Below are 19,243 nucleotides of genomic sequence, written 5' to 3' on the forward strand. Positions count from 1 at the left end.
AGTGATAACACCTCATTAGCATGAAACCATTCGATATTCCAGCTGTAGTGTTTTGTGAAGTGATTGTGTCTCATTTTGTGTACCATACATTGTGACTTTATATAATCCTTAATAAAATAACTACTTAAGTTTTTTTTCTGTTTAGCATAACACCCTGTAACTTTGTCCATGTACATGCATTCGCATGTACGTACATGCACTTATAATATCTAACACTTAAATATTTAACTTTGTTTCTATTTCCCCTACTATTTACCTTCACTAATACAGAAAGCTGCCGAAAAACTTAAGGAAGAAGATAGAAAAAAGCTGGCCGAGATGCAGGCCGAGCTAGAAAAGCAAAGGCAGTTAGCTGAATCTCACTCAAAGGCTATTGCTAAAGCAGAACAAGAGGCGAATGAGCTGAAGACGAAGATGAAAGATGAAGTCAGCAAACGACAGGACGTCGCGGTCGATGCTGAGAAACAGAAGCAAAATATCCAACGAGAGCTTCAGGAGCTCAAAAGCCTTTCTGAGCAGGAAATCAAGTCTAAGACTCAACAGGTAGAGGAAGCCCTCCACAGCCGGACCAGAATTGAAGAAGAAATCCATATAATCCGCCTCCAGCTAGAGACGACGATGAAACAAAAAAACACTGCTCAAACAGAGCTTCAACAGCTCAGGGAAAAAGCTGCAGACGCCGAAAAACTTCGAAAGGCAGCACAGGATGAGGCAGAGAAGCTTCGGAAGCAAGTTGCCGAAGAGACTCAGAAGAAACGCCAGGCAGAAGAGGAGCTTAAACTGAAATCAGAGGCAGAAAAGGAGGCTGCCAAAGAGAAGAAGAAGGCCCTTGAGGATCTTGAGAAGTTCAAGCTTCAAGCTGAGGAAGCTGAGAGGCACATGAAGCAAGCAGAGCTGGAAAAGCAAAGACAGATTCAAGTGATAGAGGAAGTGGCTAAGAAGACTGCAGCCACTCAGCTTGAGAGTAAACAAACATCATTGACAGCAAAACTGGAAGAATCACTCAAACATGAACAGGTGATGGTCATTCAACTGCAGGAGGAGGCAGAACATCTCAAAAAGCAGCAAGCTGAAGCAGATAAGGCAAGAGAGCAGGCAGAGAAGGAGCTAGAAACATGGAGACAGAAGGCTAATGAAGCTCTCCGGCTCCGGCTCCAGGCCGAAGAAGAGGCCAATAAGAAAACTACAGCTCAGGAGGAAGCAGAGAAACAGAAAGAGGAAGCCAAACGGGAGGCAAAGAAGAGAGGAAAAGCCGAGGAGGCTGCCCTTAAACAGAAAGAGATTGCCGAAAAGGAGCTGGAGAACCAAATAAAGATGGCTGAAGAAACAGCTAAACAGAAGCTTGCAGCAGAGCAAGAGCTTATTAGGTTAAGAGCAGATTTTGAGCATGCTGAACAACAGAGAACTGTCTTGGATGATGAGCTCCAGCGTCTCAAAAATGATGTCAATGCCGCTGTTAAACAGAAAAAGGAGCTTGAGGAGGAACTGGTCAAAGTTAGGAAGGAGATGGAAGTTCTACTACAGGTAAAATCCAAAGCTGAGAAAGAGTCTTTGTCAAACACTGAAAAGAGCAAACAACTACTTGAATCTGAGGCTGCCAAGATGAGGGAACTGGCTGAGGAGGCAACTAAACTGAGGTCAGTTGCAGAAGAAGCAAAGAAACAGAGGCAAATTGCAGAAGAAGAAGCTGCCCGTCAGAGAGCAGAGGCTGAGAAGATCCTCAAAGAAAAGTTAGCTGCTATCAACGAGGCAACCCGTCTAAAAACTGAGGCTGAGATCGCTTTGAAAGAGAAGGAGGCTGAAAATGACCGCTTAAAGAGAAAAGCCGAAGACGAGGCCTACCAGAGGAAAGTTCTTGAAGATCAAGCGGCTCAGCACAAGCAAGCAATTGCAGAAAAGATCGATCAGCTCAAGAAGTCTTCAGACACTGAGCTCGACAGGCAAAAGAAAATCGTTGAAGAAACTTTGAAGCAGAGGAAAGTGGTGGAGGAGGAGATCCACATTCTCAAACTCAATTTCGAAAAGGCTTCAACTGGCAAACAGGACCTTGAACTTGAGCTTAACAAACTGAAGGGCATCTCAGAGGAGACACTGAAGAGCAAAGCGAAGGCTGAGGAAGAAGCAGAGAAATTCCGAAAACTTGCTTTGGAAGAGGAGAAAAAAAGGAAAGAGGCAGAGGCCAAGGTGAAAAAAATCCAAGCTGCAGAAGAAGAGGCAGCAAGACAACACAAAGCTGCTCAAGAGGAGGTTGAGCGTCTAATAAAGAGAGCAGAAGATGCCAAAAAGCAGAAAGAGATCGCAGAGAAAGAAGCCGAGAGGCAGATCATTTTAGTCAAAGAGGCTACACAGAAGTGCTCTGCTGCTGAACAGAAAGCCCAAAATGTTCTTCTCCAGCAAAATAAAGACAGCATGGCACAGGATAATCTCAAGGAAGAGTTTGAAAAAGCAAAGAAACTGGCACAAGATGCAGAAAAAGCTAAAGACAAGGTTGAGAAAGAGGCTGCCTTGTTGCAGAAGAAAGCAGAGGAAGCTGAACGTCAAAAGCAGGCAGCTGAGGCTGAAGCTGCCAAACAGGCCAAAGCCCAGGAAGATGCTGAAAAACTGAGGAAGGAGGCTGAAAAGGAAGCTTCCCGGCGGGCTGAGGCAGAGGCTGCTGCTTTAAAACAAAAACAAGAGGCTGATGCTGAAATGGCCAAGTACAAAAAGCTTGCAGAAAAGACCCTGAAGCAGAAGTCTTCGGTTGAGGAGGAGTTAGTGAAGGTTAAATTGCAACTTGATGAGACAGACAAACAGAAATCTATCCTTGATGATGAACTTAAGCGACTCAAACAAGAGGTCAGTGATGCTATGAAGCAGAAGGCTCAAGTAGAGGATGAGCTCTCTAAAGTTAAGATTCAGATGGAGGACTTACTAAAACTGAAACTTAAAATTGAAAAGGAAAACCAAAAGCTTATGAAGAAAGATAAAGACAACACAAAGAAACTCCTTGAGGAAGAGGCTGAGAACATGAAAAAACTGGCAGAGGAGGCAGCACGGCTTAACATTGAGGCTCAAGAAGCTGCAAGATTACGGCAAATTGCCGAGTCAGATCTTGCCAAACAGAGGGAACTGGCTGATAAGATGCTGGAAGAGAAAAAGCAGGCCATTCTTGAGGCGACAAAACTGAAGGCTGAAGCCGAAAAGCTCCAGAAACAAAAAGATCAGGCACAGGTAGAGGCTCAAAAGCTGTTAGAGGCCAAAAAGGAGATGCAGCAGCGTCTGGAGCAGGAGACTGTAGGTTTCCAGAAATCTTTAGAGGCTGAACGCAAGCGGCAATTAGAGATTACCGCAGAGGCTGAGAAACTAAAGATCAAGGTGACGCAGCTAAGTGATGCTCAGTCAAAAGCAGAGGAGGAAGCCAAAAAATTCAAGAAACAAGCTGATGAAATCAAAACCCGTCTGCTAGACACTGAAAAACAGACTTCCGAAAAATACACTGTTGTTGAGAAACTGGAAGTACAGAGATTGCAGAGCAAAAAAGAGGCTGATGATCTGCATAAAGCAATTGCAGAGCTTGAGAAAGAAAAGGAGAAATTGAAAAAAGAGGCTGCTGACTTACAAAAACAATCAAAAGAGGTATTGTGTTATATGTTGTAGTACTGCAATCTAGTGCTTTATATATTAGCCTTAAACACCTTAATTAACAATTAACAGTTTTATACAATTTCTGAACCTTTGTTCATGTACATTGCATGTTACCAGTCTCAGTGATAACAAAACCTGCAATTGTTATGAACAAAGTTGTTCTGGTCCCCTTTAACACTAGTGTCCATGATGTATTTATTTAGTTTGCAGTTATGTTGTGCAGCCTATTTGCACATTGTTGGTATCACTATTTATTTTAAAATAGTTTCTAATGTCTGTAACTTGGGCACTATAATGTATTGTAATTTTCCTAAAATGTCCATATCTACCTATTAATTCATCAATGAACTAAATATATTTCAGCTGTTAGATTTATTCTACTTTTAATTAATATCTATTTTAGCATGCTGTGAAGTTGTCATATTTACATAGTGTATTGTATTCTTTTGATTCTGTCATTACAGTGAAATCTGCTATCATTTACTTGCTTCTTCTGTGGAACTCAAACAAAGATAATATGAAGAATATATCTGTTTTTCCTATGCAATGAAAGTCACTAGACTCCAATATTGTTTTTACCTGCTTTGACATTCATTGTATGGACATAAACAGTTAAAACATTCTTCAAAATATTTTGTGCTCTGCAGAATAAAGTATGGTTAGGTTTGTGACGACATGAGTGAGTAAATGATGATAGAGTTTTAATTTGGGGGTAAAATATAACTTTAAGATATGTATGTACTTAATTGTCATTTCAATGATCATTATAACCACAGAATCAAATAGACACAATATAAATGTGACATCACAGCATACAACAGAGATCAATTAAAAAGTACACTGACAGGTGCAAGTTATGGTGTAATTATAAGAGAAATAATTATATAAGAAAGAATATAACTGCATCTTAAAATGCTAAATTATCTGTTCTATAAATATATTGTATTGAGTTGTGCAGTTATATTTTTCCTTGTACAATAATTTCCATGTCATGCATTTCATTAATTATTGTTTTATGCTGTTTTATCACAGATGGCCAATGTACAACAAGAACAGTTACAGCAGGAAAAGACTATCCTCCAGCAGACTTTCTTTGCAGAAAAAGAGACACTCCTGAAGAAGGAGAAAGCCATTGAAGCAGAGAAAAAGAAGCTGGAGAAGCAGTTTGAAGAGGAAGTAAAGAAGGCTGAAGCACTTAAAGATGAACAGGAGCGTCAGAAAAAGCAATTGGAGGAGGAGAGAAAGAAACTTCAGTCTGCCATGGATGCTGCCATCAAAAAGCAAAAGGATGCTGAGGAAGAGATGAATGCCAAGCAAAAAGAAATGAAAGAGCTTGAAAAGAAAAGAATTGAACAAGAGAAGCTTCTGGCAGAGGAAAACAAGAACTTGCGAGAAAAACTCCAGCTGCTTCAGAGTTCACAAAAGCCATCCCACACCAAGGAGATTGAAATTCAAACTGACAAAGTCCCTGAAAAAGAGTTAGTTCAAATGACAATGGTAGAAACAACAAAGAAGGTCCTAAATGGCTCTACAGAAGTGGATGGTGTGAAAAAAGATGTACCCTTGGCTTTTGATGGAATCAGAGAGAAGGTGCCTGCAAACAGACTTCATGAGATTGGTGTGCTCAGCAAAAAAGAATTTGACAAACTTAAGAAAGGCAAAACAAATGTGGAAGAGCTTTCTAAGAATGACAAGGTCAAGATGTGCCTAAAAGGTAAAGATAGCATCGGTGGTGTAATAGTTGATCCTAACCAGAAAATGAGCATCTATCAAGCTTTGAAGGACAAGAAGATTACACAAAGCACAGCTATGATGCTTCTTGAAGCCCAAGCTGCATCCGGTTACATAATTGACCCCATTAAGAACAGAAGACTCTCTGTAAGCGAAGCTGTGAAGGATACCTTGATTGGACCTGAGTTGCACACCAAGTTGTTATCGGCCGAAAGGGCCGCCACAGGATTCAAAGATCCATTCACTGGAGATACAATTTCACTGTTTGAAGCAATGAAAAAAGGTTTGATTGCAGAGGACCAGGCCACAAAACTTCTTGATTCTCAATATGCAACTGGTGGGATAGTTGATCCTGTCAATAGTCACCGTGTAACTCTCCAAATGGCATGCACACAAGGTCAACTTGATGATGATCTAAGCAAAATTCTGTCCAGCCGTCCTGCTGACAAAAAAACATTCATTGATCCCAACACTCAGGATTGCCTCACTTATTGTGAGTTACTGGAGCGATGCAAACCAGATCCTGAGACAGGCATTCCATTACTACCAATCACAGTACATGCAGCCCAAATTGAAAGAACTTATACTGATGAGGAAACTAAAGATGTATTTAGTAAGGCAAACCTAACAGTTCCATTTGGAAGATTCAAAGGAAAGACTGTCACCATCTGGGAGGTCATAAACTCCGAGTACTTCACTGAAGATCAGAAAAAGGATCTTATCCGTCAATACAAGACAGGCAAAATTACAGTTGAAAAAATTATTAGAATTGTAATAACTGTTGTAGAGGACAAGGAGAGCAAGAAGGAACCTGCATTTGATGGTTTGAGATCATCAGTGCCAGCCTCTGAACTTCTGGAAGCAAAGGTTATTAATAAAGATTTGTTCAACAAATTGCACAATGGAAAAGCTACTATTAAAGAGGTCTCTGAGCTTGAACCTGTCAAGAAAGCCCTTAAGGGGACACACTGTATTGCTGGAGTGCAGATCGAGTCAACCTCTGAAAAGATGTCTTTCTACGAAGCCATGAAGAAGGGCTTGCTTGGAACAGAGTCTGCGCTAAACCTTCTGGAGGCCCAGGCTGGAACAGGCTTCATAATTGATCCAGTGAAAAATCAAAAGCTCACTGTTGATGAAGCAGTCAAAAGTGGTGTTGTTGGCCCAGAGCTGCATGAGAAATTGTTGTCTGCAGAAAGAGCTATTTCTGGTTACAAAGATCCATATACTGGAAAAACTGTATCCCTGTTTGAAGCAATGCAAAAAGATCTCATTAAGAAAGACCAAGGTGTCCGTCTGTTGGAAGCTCAACTTGCAACTGGAGGAATTATTGATCCTGAGAAAAGTTACCGCATCACTCCAGATATTGCATATAAACGTGGATACCTAAATGAGAAGATGAATGAAGACTTAAGCAGCCCATCAGTCTCCAATACAGTATTCATTGACCCAAACACACAAGAAAATGTCACTTATGCTGAACTGCTGAAAAGATGCATCACTGATAAGCAGACTGGTCTTCCAATGCTTCCAATATCTGAAAAGACAGTCAAGTCAAAAGAAATAGAACCAGTTTCTGATGTGCAAACTAAAGAGACCTTGAGCCATGCTACAGTTGAGTTGCACAGTGGAGTTTTTAAAGGAAGAATAGTCACCATTTGGGAGATTATCAATTCTGAATATTTCACAGAGGAACAAAGGATTGAATTCATCCGGCAATATAGATCAGGAATAATTACAATTGAAAAACTGATCAAGATTGTGATCACTACAGTGGATGAAAAAGAAATAAAGAGACAGGGCGACTTTGATGGTTTTAGAGGACCTGTAACGGCCAGTTCCTTGCTTGAATCTAAAATCATTGACAAAGATACCTATGACAAAATCCAACAAGGAAAAAAGAAACCTGCAGAAGTTAGTGACTCCATCAAACGCTACTTGCAAGGTTCTGATTGTATTACTGGGGTATTTTTGGAAAAAACAAAGGAAAAACTCAGCATTTACCAAGCAATGAAGCAGAAACTACTGACATCAAACACAGGCGCTTCCCTGCTGGAAGCGCAGGCAGCTACTGGCTACATAATTGATCCTATCAGGAATGAGAAGTTTACAGTGGATGATGCTGTTAAGACTGGCATTGTTGGTCCAGAGCTTCATGAAAAACTGCTTTCAGCAGAGAAAGCTGTTACTGGTTACAAAGATCCATACACTGGTAATAAGATCTCTCTTTTTCAAGCAATGCAAAAACAGCTTGTTCTAAGAGAACATGCTATACCTCTTCTAGATGCTCAGGAGGCCACTGGAGGTATAATTGATCCAGTAAATAGCCATCGACTTCCTAGTGATATAGCCATTCAGCGTGGCTACCTCAGCAAGCAATTAGCCAAATCTTTTAAAGACCCCACTGATGATATCAAAGGTTTCACTGACCCAAACAAAGATGAGAATATCACATACAAACAACTGAAAGAGAGATGTATGGCCGATCCAGAATTTGGAATTGCCCTGTTACCACTTTCTAAAGCCCAGACTCCAGAGCAAGCTGAAAAATCGTATGTTTACACTGAGGAACAAGCACAGACAGACTTAGCTAATACCCAAATAGACATACCACATGAAAGTTTTGCTGGAAAACAAGTGAACTTATGGGAAGTCATGAAATCAGATTTGCTTCCAGACGAGGAAAAACAAAGGCTTCTTGAACAGTATCGCTCAGGTAAAATCACAAAAGAAAGGATGATCATTATTATAATTGAAATCATTGAACAAAAAGAGATGATCAAGACTGAGCAGAGTATGTCATGTGATGTAATCAGACGCCGGGTTACTATTGATGAACTTTACAGAGCTCGTATTATAGACCTTGAAACTTACAATCTGCTCAAACAAGGCAAGAAAACAATCCGGGAAGTTATGGAGATGGCAAGTGTGAAACACTATCTCTTTGGAACAGGCAGCATTGCTGGAGTACTCTCTGATAACTATGCTAAGGTTAGCATCTACCAAGCCATGAAGAGAGGTCTCATAAAACCTGACATTGCCATTGATCTGTTGGAGGCACAAGCAGCGACAGGATTCATCACTGACCCTGTGAAAGATGAATTGTTGACAGTTGATGAGGCCGTCCGGAAGGGTCTTGTTGGCCCAGAGATCCATGACAAACTCTTGTCTGCTGAGAGAGCTGTCACAGGTTATAAGGATCCGTACAGCGGTAAGGTTATTTCTCTATTCCAAGCCATGAAAAAGAACCTTGTTCCTGAGGATTATGCCATGAAGCTTTTGGAGGCCCAGGTAGCAACAGGTGGCCTCATGGATCCAGAGTACTACTTCCACCTCCCAATTGATGTCGCCATGCAACGTGGTTACATGAACAAAGAAACCAGTGAGAGGATATCTGATCCAAGTGGAGATGTCAAACAGTTTACTGATCCAACAACAGATGAAAAGCTGTCTTATGCCCTACTTCTCAAAAGATGCAAGGTTGATAAAGAGAGTGGCTTACGGTTATTGTCTCTGGCGGACAAGAGACTTCTATTTAAGGGCCTTAGAAAACAAATCACTCCAGAGGAGTTGTTGCGCTCTCGAATTATTGATCAGAAGACCTACACAGCACTCATGGAGGGTACCATTTCTGTTGAGGACCTCAGTAAAGACCTAAAGAAATATCTTGAAGGCATCAGCTCTATTGCAGGCGTGTTTGTAGAGGCTACAAAAGATCGACTTTCAGTTTACCAAGCCATGAAGAAGAACATGATCAGACCAGGCACTGCCTTTGAACTTCTGGAGGCCCAAGCAGCTACTGGGTATGTGATTGATCCAATCAAAAATCTCAAAATGAATGTCCACGAAGCTGTGAAAATGGGAGTCGTAGGACCAGAATTTAAAGACAAGCTTCTCTCTGCTGAACGAGCTGTGACTGGCTACAAAGATCCATACTCTGGCAAGGTGATCTCCCTGTTCCAGGCTATGAAGAAAGGTCTTATTCTGAAAGACCATGGTATTCGTCTGCTCGAGGCTCAAATAGCCACCGGTGGAATCATTGATCCAGAAGAGAGTCATCGACTTCCTGTTGAAATGGCCTACAAGCGGGGTCTATTTGATGAGGAGATGAATGGTATTCTCACTGATCCCTCTGATGACACAAAGGGGTTCTTTGATCCAAACACAGAGGAGAATTTAACTTACCTCCAGCTGATGGAGCGCTGTATAACAGACCCTGAAACTGGACTTTCTCTATTACTGATGAAAGAAAAGAAACGGGAAAGAAAGACGTCCTCTAAGTCCTCAGTCCGCAAACGTAGAGTTGTTATCGTAGATCCAGAAACAGGAAAAGAGATGTCTGTGTATGAGGCATACCGCAAAGGACTCATTGACCATCAAACATATATTGAACTTGCAGAGCAAGAGTGTGAATGGGAAGAAATTACCACCTCATCATCAGATGGTGTTGTCAAGTCTATGATCACTGACAGAAGGTCTGGACGGCAGTATGACATTGATGATGCTATCTCCAAGGGCCTCATAGACCAGTCTGCTTTGGACCAGTACCGTGCTGGTACTCTTTCTATCACTGAATTTGCTGACATGCTCTCTGGCAATATGAGTGGCTTCAGATCACGTTCATCTTCCTTTGGGTCCAACTCATCCTATCCCATGAGTCCAATTCCCTCCATAAAGACACCAGCTACAACCTGGACTGATCCAACTGAGGAAACTGGACCAGTGGCTGGAATCTTAGATACAGATACTTTGGAAAAGGTGTCAGTTACGGAGGCTATGCATCGGAATCTAGTTGACAACATCACTGGTCAAAGACTACTAGAAGCACAAGCATGCACAGGGGGAATTATTGACCCAAACACTGGAGAGAAATTCTCTGTTGCTGATGCTATGAACAAAGGGCTGGTGGACAAGATCATGGTTGATCGTATTAACCTAGCACAGAAAGCTTTTCAAGGATTTGAAGATCCAAGAACCAAAACCAAAATGTCTGCCTCTCAAGCCTTAAAGAAGGGTTGGCTCTACTACGAAGCTGGCCAACGTTTCCTTGAAGTCCAGTACCTAACAGGCGGTTTGATTGAACCAGATGTTACAGGAAGAGTATCACTGGATGATGCTGTTAAGAAGGGCAATCTAGATGCACGCACTGCACAGAAACTAAGAGATATCAGTGGATATTCCAAATACCTCACATGCCCCAAAACAAAACTCAAGATCTCATACAAGGACGCCATGGACAGAAGTATGATAGAGGAAGGATCTGGCCTGAGATTGCTAGAAGCGTCCTCCCAGTCCAGTAAAGGTCTTTACAGCCCATACAGCATCAGTGGCTCTGGATCAACCTCAGGGTCTAGATCTGGATCCAGAACTGGTTCAAGATCAGGCTCTAGAAGGGGAAGTTTTGATGCTACAGGTTCAGGTTTCTCCATGGGTTTTTCTTCAACTTACAGCCCCACTAGCTATGGCCGCCGTTATGATTCAGGGGCACATGGTGGACTGCAGATGGATGAGCTAAAGCAAGCCCTTACAGCTTTAGCATCAGGCAGGAACTGTTGCTATGATGAAAAGAGAATATTTACATCATCACAAACTCAATCCTCTTTAGTTGCTTAATTTATGTACACAAAAAGGACATTTATCCTGCTCTGCATGATATTGCTAATGGGCTTTTTTACTTACGGGGATAATATTGCTATATAAGACTGGCTTTAATATTTTATTTCATTTTTATATATTTAGTTTAATATACATATGTTTGTCACATAGTTTTTTTCTCTCTCTTAATTTTCACATGACAATTTGAAACTATATACAGTTTTTTTTTCTGCACAACATTCATGGCAGAATCATAATCATATATTTTTTATATTCAATCCTTTCAATTTTTGTGTTAAATACTTATAGCCTCTCTTTTTGTATTTTTTTCATGTACCTTGTACATTGGCACATGAATTATACTGAGAAGTTTCAAGAATGTATAGATTTCTCAGAGAGGATATGGTAATGCTTCAGATGAGATGTAAAAGTTATTTGTTATATATTTTTGTGTAAAGATCCCTAGGGTATCTGTACACCACTGAATATTTTAAGCCAGCATGGTAAAAAAAAAGTTGACTATCTGCAGAGTGGAATAAAGTCCATTTGGACACTCATGATTGGGAGCATGCCAATAAACAAAACATTGGCAGCACTGCCATGGACATTGTTCTGTAGAAAGTCATTCTCTTCTCATTATTGAAAACTAGAAAACAATAAACTTTGTGCTATGCAGTCGTACCAGATAAAGTGAAATGGATTTACCCATCCTACAGTCACCTTAAAAACAGAAAATCATTACAGAATTTGCCACAACTCACTCTAAAGATGACAGAGAAAAATCTTTAAAAGCATAAGTAACTCACATCCCAACTTCCCACATTAGTTTCATTTTAAAGGAAACCTCACTTGCACCTTAACCATGTGACGTCTGCATTAACCTTCTTGTAAATGTAATGTTCACCCTCAATAGGCTTGAAAAATAAAGCCTAAATACGAAAATAATGTTTCACTGCAGATTATATTATTATACAGATGTAAAATTTGTAATGTGTATTGTTGCATAAAAGTGTCATATTGTTTTGGGACACTCACTTCTATGTTACAATGTCAGTTTAAATATTAACTAACCTGGCCAATAATGTCAATTCAAAGACCTGCTTTTGCTCTTGTTTTTGCAGAAAAGCTCATGCACTGTGTAGTTATCAAATGAAACACTCTTAATATTATAAATGATAATGATAAAAATGGTCTCATTATTTTTTATAAGATGTGTCCTCCTGAGAGGGCACTATGTCTACAGAATTGCATAGTTACTGACACCACAGATTTTACAGAAACCGAGGTATTAATGTTTAATGTAGACTTGAAGACATGGTTAATGATTTTTGTCAAATGCTATAAAATACTTAAGATTTTTAGAATACAATAAAGCAATTAGCAGAAAAAAACCTGGAACCTTGAATATGCCCAGTCTACCTCTTCTTTAAATTCATGTCCCCATTAGTTATATTGACTAGCTTTGTTTTGAATCATCATATAGCTCCATATCTTGCACTGCCACTTGAGCTCCACTTGTGTGTTTAGAGAATATGGAATGGATTGCTCCTTTCAAAAGAATCACATTGTGATCTTTCAACCAACATACATGTTCCACTACCTTTGTTTATGCTCCATATAAGAATTGTTACATTTATTTGGTTGAGTAGAATTAAAACGCTAATGGTCTAGTCAGCTGATATTCACCCATAATGGTCAATTTTAACACTAAATCTGAAGTGTTTTAGTGTAGAAACGTTGGAATGCTAGCCCTCTGTTAATCAGTTTCTGCATAATAATATATTGTGTGTTGGTATAATGATGTAGGCCTATTGACGAGCATTACAAATAATTGAATATTGATCTCTGAACTGAATGTAGATGTGTACAAAAACAAGGACTCTGTAGGTTAACAAATTATGACATATCTAAAATTGTAGTCATGTAATCGGAAAGAAAGACTAAGATAAGAATTTCAAAGGCACAAAAAGAAAATCTGTTTCAGTCTCTCCAATGCAATGTATTGTTTGGTGGTTTTTTTAGACTTTTGGTTCACTGTACATATATATAAATCATAATACTTCAATTTTAGTTCTATTTTCCTACATTATATCCTCTGCTTTTGTGTTCTACTAACATGATTAAAATGATGCAATATGATCAGTTATACTCAGCAAAACCCTTTTAAAGGAAGCTTTTTGAGGCACTAAAAGGTATATCTGAAACTGTTCTGATATTAAATGCATGATATGAGTATGAAATGTTAATATCCTATTGTAAATAAACATTAAATATCTGCTGTACAATGTCAGTTACCCATGTGTCAACTCTTTGGTAGGAAAAAAATGTCAACCATCAGCATTAAAACCAAATTAAAAGCATTAAAAATCTATTAAAGTTGGTTATATCTTACCAACATAATGGTTTAAATCAGTGTATGCACAATTTATGTAATCTTTTAAATCCATCAACTTTAACTGAGACATTAGCCTTAGGGTAAGAGAGGTTATACATATGTGACAGGTTTTGTAATGTGTTAGAAACTCCCTCAAGCTAATTCACACACACTCAATTTGCATAATCACAAGGAAATGCTTGAATGGTTGTGAGTTTGGTAATAGTTATGAACTCAACTACAAGGTGAAAATCTAAACATTTCTAAACAGAATATTTAGAAGAAAGAAATGCACCATTTTTAATCACTGTAAATGTGCAAGACAGTAGTATTGAGGTGTTTCACAGCATGACCGACAAATCTCGTTCATTTCTTTTTTCTTTTTTTTTACAGGTTTGGATGCATTAAAATACAATGTCATCAGATCATTTAGTCAGAACAAACTATTAATTAAGCACACCCAAAACAACTACATTCTTTTCTTTATCTTTACTAAAACTGAATTACACAGTTTCAGTTACACAGTACAAAACTATCTTGAACGTTACATTTTAATGACATAAAGCTTGTGGCCACCTGAATACTACACACCCATGTGCTCGAGCATTTCATTTCAGAACAGTGGGAATTAGTCTCTTCCTTTGCTTCTACAACAGGCAGTTGGGACAGTTAGGACAGGCACTGATGATGGGAGATGAGGTGGTTTGCAGCCATCTGTAAATATTAAGTCATATTAATATTTTAAGTGTAAGTAGGCCTATTTCTATATGAACCTCGCTTTGTAGGCTACACTACTGTCATGCTGCAAAAAGAAAATCTCTTTTTTTTTAAACGTTTGTCACACTTTAAAAAAAAAATAGAGGTTCTTTATTGGAATTGACGGTTCCACTAAGATTCTTTAACATCTTTGAAATGTGCAAAATGGTTCTTTACAGTGAAAAAAAAAAAAAAAAAATTATTTAATGGATTAAGTGTAGAATAAAAATATAGGCACTATTCATAAAATAATTTATATCATTGTAGTATTGTATGACTGAGCACCAGACTCTCTCTCATCCCTCACAGTCACACGTAGGCTAGCATGCATTTTATCTGTTCTGAATAACTGGATAGAAACAACCAGAAACTCAAAAGTGCCACTGAGCGGCAACTGATGAAAACACATGCAAATAGAAAAAAAAAATAAATAAATAACCACCAGCAAATTAAGAAAACATCATCAATTTGACAACACACGTGCTGCAAATACTCACAATGTAAACAAATACATAAAACGCGCTGCAAATAGCTCCTTTTTTCTACAAGGGGGATGCCATCCCCTCCCTCAAGTCGAACCCTGGTTAGCGCACTAATTAATGTTAATAAATGAGACCTTATTGTAAAGTGTAACCAAATTTGGAGGCATCATTTACCAAAATGTTTTCCTCCTATTAATAAGAATCACATCACTTCAGGTGCTCTTTCTCATGCTCTTGACTTCCTGTTATTCAGGACATTGTGTGTCTGTTAAGATAAGAACAAAGAACAACAAATGTGATGCATTGTCTAGCTGGGAGTGGCAGTAAATTAGTGAGACTAGGAATAAGGAAATGTGTAATTTTGCTGGATTTTATGCTAGAAAACCCAGAGGAGCACACAGACCTGGATGGCATGATGTTTTTAGTAGGAGTGACTCTCATTTTGAAAAGTTTCCCTAACAGTTTTTATGATTCTGGGTGGGCATGATTCATTTCACTGCAAAATATATTCATTAATTAAACATGGTATTTACAAATGCTATACTGTATTAAATGGAGTAACATGCGCATCGAAAAATGACGCAAAGGGATACCTTGTGCGTTAAAAAGTGATGGGTCCTCCATGTGACGAGTTGGAGGTGAGAACATGTTGCTATTGCAATGGAAGTCTGTGTTTTCTGAATGTGCAGTGCAAAGGCAGAACAATTAATGCTCCAGCAGGTTTTGACAGACTGTTAAATCATTGAACACTGTCCCAAAACATATTTGGTGTTTGGTGGTGATTCCAATAATATATATTCACTGGCATTGAAGCTACACTGTGTAGGATTTTCTCCCATCTAGTGGTGAAATTGTTTATGACTACCAACTGAATATTATTTTCTAGCCCCTCCCATTCCGAGGGTGTTTTTACTCCTACGGTGGCCGTATTAATTCAAATCTGCCGGCAGTTGTGAGTAATCTCCCCCTCACATTCGTCACGGTGCCGCTGAATGTCAAAACGCGAAAGGCAAAGCTTGAATTTCCAGGTATGTCCCTCTTTGGCTAATGTATTTTCAAGATGGAGGCGTAACATGGCTGCCGCCATTCGAGCGAATCGCTCGTATTTATTCTAAATGGCAGATTCTGCGCTTACGAGAATACTTGATTAGTTGGTAGAAGTAATTACACATTAATGAGCACATATCATTTTGAAAGAACAAAGTGTTTATTGCTAAGAATCAACTTAATAAACTACACAGTGTAGTTTTAAGGATGTTGTTAACCCCGCAGTGTGACTACCGTATATACATAATGCGGTGTGGCCTTAGACATATATTATGTTTACTATAAATATAGGTATACTATAAATATTTACTATGAATATTCAGTCCTGTCAGGGAAGACACTATTTAGGGTGCATAGCAACTTTATGAAAACACTAAAAATAATGGTCACACTTTATATAAGGTGTCTTTAACTATGATTGCAAAACACTGTTGCTGCTATTGAGGTGGGATGTGGGTATAAGGGCGCGGGACAGGTTTGGTGGGATGAGTAGGTTTAAGGGTGGGTTAAATGGTAAAGGAAGGGTTATCATTGTAGTTATGTAATGACATGCAGGTATTTTACTAAATATAAGTAAAAACATGCATGTACACAATAAGTGCATTGTATCAAATGTTAGTACATAATAAAGACATTTAAAATAAAGTGGGATCAAAATAATTGGCCTTGCTCACCTCAGAGGATTTAATCTCTACTGAATGCAATACTTAAAATCACATAAATTTGACACAATCTGTTGTTGATATTCAGTTAATTGTAAGATAATTTAACATGAAAACATTTCATTTGTTCAATTATTTATAATAATAAACTAGGGAGAGTTTAAGGCTAAATCTACCCCTTCTGGCCTTCTAATTTTTTTTATATTATTTAATCTTGTGAATTCTTTTTTGTTATACGTTTTATTCAAAAAATGTAGGCACATCTCAAATTTTGCTAGGGGGTTGTAAATATTAGAAAAAGTATATAAAATAAATAAAAGATAAAATGCTTTATGCAAATAGCATTGTTTGAAAAAAATATATGAGGAAAAACTTTTTCACACACCTTATTTTTATAAGAAATGCCAAAATGAGAGATCTAACCCTTATCACAGATTTTTCTCTGGAAAGAAAACTGTAAACTGCCACACCTTGTTTCTTCTGGCCAAGCCTTGCATAGTTGTTCTGTCAGCTCTTCTCGATTGCATCTGCTTACAAGTGTGGGAGTAGACGATGTGAAAAGTGAGCGGAAAGACAGACGAGACATCATCCAAGTTCTGGAGTGGTTTAAACATGAATATGGTGATTGTGAACATCTTTAACAAAAGAAGCAGAGGGCAATTTATGTTTGCATCTGAATACAAGCCTCTCAACATGAAAGTACATGCATGAAACCGCACCTTGAAACCACAGCTATGCTCAGCTGGCTCTGCTAATTACAAGATCCTTTCCATAACAGGCAAACTCAAAAAAGATAATTGCAAGTTGAAAAGATTTGATTTGCCCTGAAGGTTTACTTCATGAATTGCTACATTGTCAAATGATTTTCCTAATTGTACAATCCTTAACAGATCTGTGCAGATATTCCTTAATCAAGACTGACAGTTTGAAAACTAGCCAATAGAGTGTTGAACAGAACAATTACATTTTATCACCAACCTAACTAGTCAAGACAACACATTTCACCAATCATTCTCTTGAGTACTTCTAGGTTCAATCACTTATGTGTGGCATTATTAGTCAATGGTCCCTCTTAACCTGGTATATTTGCTTTCTTATGTTTATCTTATGCTGGCAGAGCAGGACCTCATTCTGTGCCCAGTGAAAGTGTCTCCACCAAGAAACAGAGATAAGACATTGCATGCAATCCAATGTATTCTTATGTTGTTCTTCTTTCGTCACTTTTGTCTGCAGCAGTGTGGGGGTGTCAACGTACCAACCCTTTTCACTGAAAGATGAGGAATTCAAAGACTTGAGAAGTCTGGAACAGCTCCGACATGTTGCCTGTAAGGGCCTCAGCAACAAGAGGAGGTGCGGTGTGGTTTTGGCAACATGCATAGCTTGTTCTGTCACATCAGCAACATGATCTTCTCTCCAATATGCAAATATTCTGCATATTAAATGATGTGACGAAACAGGGCAAGATAAAACTTGGCTATGAATTATAAAAAGTCATTGATTTCTCTGCCAATGTGTATTGCAAAACATGTAGGAGGGTTACACAATTTATTGAAGTTTCATGTTAAGTTTATCTGAAATGGAGCTTGGTTAAAAAAATGGGTCAGATTTCAAATTGGACCCTTATAAAGCCCTGATTATATACTAAAGTAACTGTTTAAAAAATGAATGAATGAATAAATAAAGTGTCCGTTGTTCATATCTTAAGGCATTCACTCAGATAAACACATAAACACTCGACTATATACATAATAGAATTTATGTTATTTACTATATGTGAGTTTATAATTTCATCTGGACTATTATACCATTCAAAAGTTTGTGGTCAGAATTATTATTATTTTTTTTTTTTTTTTTTTTGAGAAATAAAGATTTTTTGTTTGTAAGGACATTCAATAGTAAATGCATTTATTATGTTACAAAAAAATGTCTAGGTTACACTTTATTTTGCAGTAGGTTTACTTAGAAAGTACTGGTAATATATGGTAACTAACTATATGGTGTGAGGTTAGGTTCAGGGTTAGTACCTATAGTTATAACCCAGTTATTGTAATTGCTATTATAAGTACATAGTATGTGCATGCGGGACAGGACTGTAAAAATGTATTGCTACCGATTTCTATTTCAAATCTATTCTGTTTTGTTAAACTTTCATCAAAGAATCAAGTAGAAAACATCAACTTCAAATTCTGCTGTAATGCAGCTGTAGCAAAATAATTGATGATTCAGTTCAATAAGATACTGTCAAGGACTGTAATACTGTCTTAATTTATGATACTTCCACCTCCTTCAAATATATTTGCACAACAAAACCAAAAGCTGCAGGTTAAGCTCTTGTTTAATGACCATGCCTTCTGTGTCAGAGATAAGACATCATATGCAATATATTGACAAATGATTAACAGAAACTGTGCACAAACTTGAGAGAATACCAGTGAAATGCACTGATGAAATCATTCGCGAGAACAGCTTTTCATTTTCAGTTTGAACATGAGTTTGACACATTGCTTTACCATAATGGGGTGGGGTGAGGTGAGGTGGGGTGAGGTGGGGGTATGAAAAAGGAGAGGGCCATTTCTTCACTCGGCTTCAAGGTTTGTCTTATCTAAAGCAAGAAGGGGGAGTGTTCATGGAGGTGGAGTTTGGCCCTGACTGATCAGTATATTAGACAGTGGAAAGGAATGAAGGAAGCATTCTCAGTTTTTTTCACTGAGCATCCGCTGTGTGCTTGACCCACATCAAGTCTTAGTGAGCAGGAAAGAAAACACCCTCAGCTGGACTCTGACTGAAACCCTCTTGCAAAAAAACATTGAAAGAGGTAAGAATGAGGGGTTTTCTTGTCTTCGATAACATGCTTCTTGTAATTACATTGTTGTTTGCTTTAAAAAAAAAGTAGCAGTGGTAACACTGTAAAGCACTTTCAGGTAACTGAACATATGTGTGCCATAATTCATTATGTCTTAAGAATGTCATGTTCA

At 38.5% G+C, this 19,243-nt stretch overlaps 1 protein-coding gene across 1 annotated transcript in view; it reads left to right on the forward strand.

The window, feature by feature from the left end:
• Window positions 1-19,243, forward strand: part of eppk1 (epiplakin 1) — a gene marked incomplete at its 5' end in the record, with an annotated part of 162,725 nt that overhangs the window by 113,320 nt on the left and 30,162 nt on the right. The window contains 5 exons of the mRNA XM_081375708.1: window positions 271-3,615; window positions 4,657-10,959; window positions 17,386-17,408; window positions 17,502-17,618; window positions 18,953-19,083. Coding sequence (XP_081231834.1) covers window positions 271-3,615; window positions 4,657-10,959; window positions 17,386-17,408; window positions 17,502-17,618; window positions 18,953-19,083 — 9,919 coding nt within the window. The remainder of the gene's footprint in view (window positions 1-270; window positions 3,616-4,656; window positions 10,960-17,385; window positions 17,409-17,501; window positions 17,619-18,952; window positions 19,084-19,243) is intronic.

Source organism: Scardinius erythrophthalmus (genome assembly GCF_964197995.2).
Source record: "Scardinius erythrophthalmus genome assembly, chromosome: 10".
Taxonomy (NCBI): Eukaryota; Metazoa; Chordata; class Actinopteri; order Cypriniformes; family Leuciscidae; genus Scardinius; species Scardinius erythrophthalmus.